Below are 7,705 nucleotides of genomic sequence, written 5' to 3' on the forward strand. Positions count from 1 at the left end.
TAGAATAAGGGCTTAAAATCCATATAAGATCAATCAATATGTAAATTGCACTATTAGACCATATTAATATACCATCGTAGGATTTCATCATCAAAATAAACAAGTAATTCAAAGAAATTATCATAAAGTTGTTTCATATATAAAGTGTTTCTCTTAAATATTTTAAGAGGGGCTGCTCGTCCAAACACACGCTCATATAATGTGATCTTATTTTGAATACCCATGACATTAAATGTTTACCTATTTATAGGCAAGACAAACAAAACAACAATGTCCTGCAATATAAGTATCATCTCACCTACTTGAAACAAGACAAACAAAACAACAATGTCCTACAATATAAGTATCATCTCACCTTCTTGAAGATGTAAGGTATGAGTCTCTCATCTCCATCTGTATGAATCTCTCATCTCCATCTCTCAATAAATGCACCAAGCAAGTTATGATCCATCTTGATATGCTCCAAAAAAGTAATTAAAAAAATTAATTTTAATTATGGAATTAATTATACATCTTACCCATATCTTGCAAAATAAAAAAAATTAAATGTATTAACACGAGTTATAGGATATCAAGTGAATATGTTATTATAATTAGCATAATATTTTTAATTTGTTATGATATAATTCTATATGGCCTTTAATTTATGCAACTCTTGTAATTGCAGAACAAATTATGTGGAACAACCTAGAAACACCAATAAGGACTTATTATATGTTTTAAATGGTTCAATGATTCGGTCTAAAATAAAAGTATTAAACGTATTGATTTTGAAGATTTTAACCAAGTCAGAATTGAAATGTCTATTAGAACATCGAGAAGAGAGTAATATTTCTTATCCTTGAGTAAAAAAAGCCCAATATAACCTTTTGGTGAGGGTAACAAAGAAAAAAACATAGACTGCTACAACTTAAAAACAACATAAACAACTGCCTTTTCTTTTATTTCTAGAATTAATGTACAGTATGAAAAGCTATAAATATCTTGTTTGGCAAGGAAGTGCATTGAGACTGTACCGGCATTTTACAAGCAAAAACATCAGAAATAGTATTTTTATCGCGTTGCCAATCAATCGACATCTAAGAGGCCATTTGTTTTTTCTAGCCAAGCTTCACTTCATCATCACAAATTTTGACTTTTTAAATTTTTTGATTTATTTTTAGTTTTTTTTAATAGAATAATATTAAAAATATCTTTTTTAAAACATAATTTCTACTGCAAGAAAGACTAACGTCGTATCTCAGTCCATCTCTCTTCCCTTTCCTCAAAAGCAAAGCAGAGCAACAGCAACGAAGTGTAGACACCATAAGCTAGAAAAGGAGGATATTTATAAACCAGAGTAGAGAGAAGAAGATCGAGAAGAAAACTGAGCTTCTTCTTCTTCTTCTTCTTCTTCTTAATTATTTTTTTTTAATCAAAATAGCTACAAAAGAGAAGAGGATAAGAGAAAAAGAATGCCACCCAACAGTAATCTCAGTAGTGGTGAGAACCCAACAACAAGACCACCGCCTTCAAACCAAAACCACCACCACCTATGCTACCCAACAACAACAAGAACAACGTCGTCGTCGTCCTCACCCTCCTTCAGAGGCTGCTGTTGCTGCCTCTTCCTCCTCTTCTCCCTCCTTGCCCTCCTAATTCTAGCCGTTTTCCTCGTCATAATGCTGGCAGTCAAACCCAAGAAACCCCAGTTCGATCTCCAACAGGTTGGAGTCCAGTACATGGGCATATCCGCACCCAATCCATCAGCCTCTCTGGACCCCACAAGCACCGCCACACCAGCCTCCGCCTCTCTTTCTTTAACCATTAACATGCTGTTCACCGCTGTTAACCCAAATAAGGTAGGGATCAGGTACGGGGAGTCCAGTTTTACTGTCATGTACAGTGGGATTCCTTTGGGGAAGGCTTTAGTGCCTGGGTTTTATCAGGAAGCTCACAGTCAGAGACAGGTGGGGGCCACCATATCCGTTGATCGATATAGCTTGATGCAAGCTTATGCTTCTGATTTGATCAGAGATGCCTCCTTGAATGATCGTGTGGAGCTCAGAGTTCTCGGTCAAGTCGGTGCTAAGATCCGCGTTCTAGACTTCGATTCCCCTGGTGTTCAGGTCAGTCCATTTTTTATTATTAATATTTATATACCCAAAAAAAAGGAAGAAAAAAACTCCCCTCGTTCATGCATGGGTATATGAGTAAATTGACTCTTTTTTAGCATTACCTGAAAAAAAAAAAAGAAGATTGTCTGAGTATTTTTGGTAATTGAATTTTCTTAGCATTGCATGAGATAACTTAAAAAAAATAAAAAAATAGGATGGTGCTATTATTTATTTATGTGAATGTGTTTAGATATAGGATGCTGACATTATTAATTCATCTCGCGGACAATTTAGTCAGAATCCATAGGCAATCGATGGCATGTATCCCATAACACTCGGTAATGAGACAATTTTTTGGGCTCAATATCTTAAGATTATTTACAAGATATTTTCGTATCTGAAATGATTACCTTTTAATATCTTAAAATGTACAAAAAGTAAAAAATAATCTTCTTACACCTCTATGTATAAAAGGTTTTCCATGAACTTGTTATATTTTTATTTCATTAATTATGTATAAGAGATTTTTATGTTTTATTAATGTTATTTAGAGAAAATAACTTTTTAGTCCCTTCATTCTATTAAAACGACAAAGTTCAAGAAGTATTAATACTCTATAAACCACTTAGGTAAAATATTTACTTTTTTCTACTCTTCAAACTTATATATCTTAGTTCTTAGAACATTAATCACACAAAAACAAGAACAAACACTCTTGTTTTTAAAATTTAAAGTTATTTTTTTTTATTTACTAACATTATATTTAAAATTTCTAATTTTATTAATGGAGGGTCTTTAAGTCCTATCAAAAGGGATTGTTTTGCAGGTAACAAAATTTCATACTTCATGGGCTAGAAAGAAGGAAATATTGACATTAACATTTGATTAATAATTGTCCAAACACCAAATAACCTTATTCTTGAGTATATAGGTTTTGGGATATCATCACTAAGATTAATGTCATTAAACATTACCCCAATGGTATATTATGACTAATAATTAACTTTTTAGTTTTTAGAGGGAAATTATATAAAAATTATGGAACTTTAAAGGATTGTTTGTAACTCTAGGAGGAGGATGGCGCTATCTTTGAGCCCTGCCTTTATAGCCAAAGCAATTTAAAGGATCATTCAATAATTCTTGGTCCTTTGCTAGTGCGTGCTTTTCAATGGCTTAGGAAACTACATACGTACTTGGATGCTTCTATATTATATAAAACTGTAAAGGGTATGAGTTTTTCATTGTGTACACATTATTTTTCATCTTTCACGTTTTACTGTAAACTTATTGTTTTAAAATCACCTTTTTCTTTAATTTGGTTTTCAAATTGATTTTACACAATTGCATCCTTTTTTGGCCCAAATTCAAGGGTAATTAAGTCAAATTTATTGACTAAAAATAAAATTAAAAAACAGAGAATCAAAGTTGAAAAGGCACCATAAATGGATGATAATTTCAAAGTTCACACAAAAAATTTAATTTAGTCCTCATACTTTAAACATTATACATATTCAATTCAGTCTCTCAATATGATTTCAATTCAATTTTAGTATAAAAATATATTTTTGTTATTTTTTAGTTTCTGATTTGAGAGAGGAGAGAGAGGTTGTTGAATTCCAGCAGTAGAGAGAGAGAAGAATGTCGTCGACATTGATTTTAGCCACCTAAACTATCGAGCTTTGCGTTAAATGGTTTCGTTTGATGAGAAAAGTTCATATTAAGTGTTTTCTTTACCTTGAAAGTTCCTAAAGAAAACGTATATGAAATCTAGAAGATTTTTTGTTTCAAGTTAATTTCGGGTCTTAGGATGGCTTTTTAGGTTTTTTTAAAGCTATAAATAGATTTATCAAGGTTTCTACAGTATTTTCTAGATGTTTCAAGTCAAAAAGGGTTGAGATAGTTTTTTAGATAAAAAAAAACCCTTTAGCTCTAATTCTATAGCCACCATAATGGCTAAAATCTTAGCAAAATCAAACAATGTGTTGTTGGCCTCAACAAGCGACGTATTGTTTGATTTATTTATTTAAAAAAAAACACGTCATTCACCTTATCTACAATAAAAAGAAATAAGGGTCCAAACATGTAGGCCCCAACAAAATGGGCCAAGTGGGACAATGCCTAATCTTTTCACTTTTATTTTCTATTTTTTGTTAAGTTGATGTTTTTTTATATGCTTTTTTTTAAAAAAAACAAAACTTTATTTATATTTAAATTAATACCCTTTCTTTATTTTTTTTTGTTTATACAACCTCTTTTAAATAATAGTTATTTTGTATATATTTAAATTTTGAAGATATTTTTCTTATTCATCTATATATAGATGAAATTTATTTTTGAAAATAAAAAAATATTTATTTTTAAAAAATATTTTTAATATGTGTAGTCTTTCTTGATATTTTTTTTTCTTTTATTTTATTCAACTAATTTAATGTGTGTGTTTATTTTTATTATTATTTGATTGAATAAAAAAATATTTTAATAAAAAAAATTAGCAAACACTACCAGGTAAGTGTCTCATCTTGTGAGATTAAATACTTTAATTTATACTTGTCTTTCTATTTTTGTAGCTTTATTTTTAGTTATTGTTTATGATTTTTTATTTATTTATTAATATATATATTTCATTGATTTTCACTTAGAATTGTTTTTTAACTATAAAAACACGTTAAAAAAGTCTATATATATAGAAATTTTTTATAGAAAAAAATATATGACTCCGTGACGAAGTTTGGATCAAATAGGTTGCTATTACTTGTGTTGTTACTTGATTCACATGACAAGGTTTTTAAAAAATCAAGTTACTATTTCAAAACAAAAAAAAAAGATAAAAAGGGAATAAAAAGGGATATGTATTGTTTTTAAATAACAAAAATCTCATTATATAACTATCTTAAAAATGTATTTATTTTTATTAATTATTATATTCATTATGAAGCCAAAACTGGTTTAAAGTGAATAAACGCCTTGAAAAAATTTATAAATAAGATCAAAATCATAAATTTTAAAATATTTAAAAAATATTTTTATTTTTCTTTTTTATGTACGTTTTGACAAGTGGGGTATTAAGCTATATTCATTTGTCCACAGTTAACTTCGTGCACACGGGTGAAAGAAATTACTTTTCGGTTTCCTTTACAAGTTTAGTTCATGTTTAACTGTGGATATCACCTCCCAGCAACAATTAGCATGTGAACTGGTAATGGTTGGCTGGAATGTTTTAGGGTCCCTTTTTCTTGTCGTTTTGGAGGTGTGCTGTGTGAAGAGCTCTATTATAGTGGGGCATGTCAGGTAGTAATCACATCTTCTACCTCCTCTGTTATAGTGAAACTGCTGTTGCTTCTGTTTCTGCGTTTGCTGTGGGGTATAATTACCGCGTGGATGTGTCTTGTCTGGCTTGAATTTCTGGGTTACATTTTGGTTTTATTATACATGTCTCTTTGAAATTTCAAACTTGGCTTTTTGACAAAATGAACAAAAGCAACAGTCCAACATGCATTGCTAGCCTCGATCATCTTCTCCCACATCATGGTTCTTAGGTATTGGTTTTGTTCTCCATTTTTGTAATCACTTTTTGCCGGTGGCATATTGTTCAGTTCGCCTCATTCATTAAACTCCGGCTGATTCAGGGTGGCCGACGAAGAACTCTCGACTTAGTCAAAATCCAATTTGATTTAAAAAAAAAAAAACTCAACACTGTTGTTTTAATTTTTTCTTGTTTTGATTATGCCACGTTTTAGTAACTTTGATGAAACAAGGTGAAGATCTAATTTGAGTTGGAATGTGCAGGTATCAGTGGATTGTGCAATAGTGATAAGTCCAAGAAAACAGTCTCTTACTTACAAGCAGTGTGGATTCGATGGATTGAATGTTTGAAGGGCCACAAAAAACCTATTTTTTCTTTCATTTTCTCCCGCAATAAACAAGAACAGAGAGAGAGGAAAAAGGGGAACGCTACACTTGTGAAAATGGGAGACCAAAAGGTTTTCCCAAGATTTTGCTGAATCTTATATAGTATTATTATTTTTGCTTCATTGTGAAGGAAAGACGAAGATACTGGCTGTGCGTAAAGTGCCAAAACAGTCCCCCCCCCCCCCCCAAAAAAAAAAAAAGATGTGGTGGCCGATCAACATCAACACAGCACAATTCCGGCACCATTAATTCTTGCCCTAGTTGCTTGGCTTTATCTATCAATTCCTCTTGAGTGATATGTGGTCCCATTTTCATCCACTCTGTAAATTAATGTCCACTTAAGGTAGTGATAGGATGTTATTTGATTATTAGTATCAATTGAGTCAATTATATAGATATAAAGTGTTGTTGAACAAGTTATTAATATATTGATAATTTTGAATAATTAAAACAAATACAAGGACAAAATAGCACTAATTTGTTTCAAGAAAAAGAAATGGCTTGCGTGTGCATTGCATTAGATTGCTGGCCGGCTTGCTTGATTAAATAAAATTTATTTTTAATGTAAAAATAATGTTTAGTTGTTGTTTTTGTAACTTTGGTTTATTCAACAACGTAATTAAATTGTTAGTGAATATGCTATATAGTCAATTAATTGGTTATACGTAGTACTGATTTTATTCATGTAAAATATATTTATTATTAATAAAGATTTTCTTTATCTTTAATATTCATTTGTATTTAATTAATGGATTTAATGTTTAATTAATGAGTCTACAGTAAAGATAAAGTTCATAGGACAAAAATGCTTTGCAAAGAAAAATTATAAAGTTATTATAATTATAAGATTCTTATTGCATCAAAGCATTGTTTCTAAATATTCTTGATCAATGTTCTATTAAGACTAGATATTAATTAGAGTTGTCGAGACCGATACATATTATATTTTTTTATGAAAGGAAGCAGTTGCTCTCATAAACTGAAGCATGAGAGATACCTGAAACTAATATGTATATGCTAGTTAGATGACATGTACATTGAATTGACCCACAAGAAAATTCCATATAGAGGGATCATCTATATCTATAGAAAAACTTTCATGATAGTTGTGAAAGTGATCCTTAGACTTGATATCACCAAGTTATCTTATATAGGGAGTGTTATGCTTTAATCCTAATCACATGTTATCCTAATTAAGGGTAACAAACGAGCAGATATTAGGTATAATATAAACTATATGAAGGCATTTGAGTAAACAAGAGATGATTCATCATCCTAGATGAATTAAAGAAAACAATCTATATATTCTCAAATAGTATTGATTGTGAAATCCTTGGCCAAGGTGGAATGAGTTTTGAAAAGAGTTACGTAATCTTATTCAAAGAGTCAATGAACATAATGTTGAGAACTAAAATAAGTTAACAAAGCAGACATACTTCATTCTATAATGTTTAAATAGAAACATTCATGATGAATGGATAATAATTACACTGAAAAACTAGTCATTAAAAGTTTAAGTCAAACCACTTATGACTTTCTTAATATTTAGGGGATCGTAACAGATTGCTAGACAGGTTGCAGGATTTGTTTGAACTAAAACCATGACTTCCATAACTTTGTCTGAATACGAGCAAAAATTTGAGATAATGCAACTAAGTGAGGGAAATTGTCCAAGGACCAAGGCCAGGGAATTACCATAC

General features: G+C 30.6%; 1 protein-coding gene across 1 annotated transcript; it reads left to right on the forward strand.

Annotated features, from left to right (window-relative positions):
• The first annotated feature begins 1,210 nt into the window (after positions 1–1,210).
• On the forward strand, positions 1,211–6,421 carry LOC133700569 (uncharacterized). The gene is made up of 2 exons (XM_062124141.1): positions 1,211–2,108; positions 5,883–6,421. The coding sequence occupies exons 1-2, from the start codon at positions 1,455–1,457 to the stop codon at positions 5,967–5,969; spliced, it is 741 nt and encodes a 246-aa protein (XP_061980125.1). The 5' UTR covers positions 1,211–1,454; the 3' UTR covers positions 5,970–6,421.
• The last annotated feature ends 1,284 nt before the right edge of the window (positions 6,422–7,705 follow it).

This window comes from Populus nigra, chromosome 1 (assembly GCF_951802175.1).
Source record: "Populus nigra chromosome 1, ddPopNigr1.1, whole genome shotgun sequence".
Classification (NCBI taxonomy): Eukaryota; Viridiplantae; Streptophyta; class Magnoliopsida; order Malpighiales; family Salicaceae; genus Populus; species Populus nigra.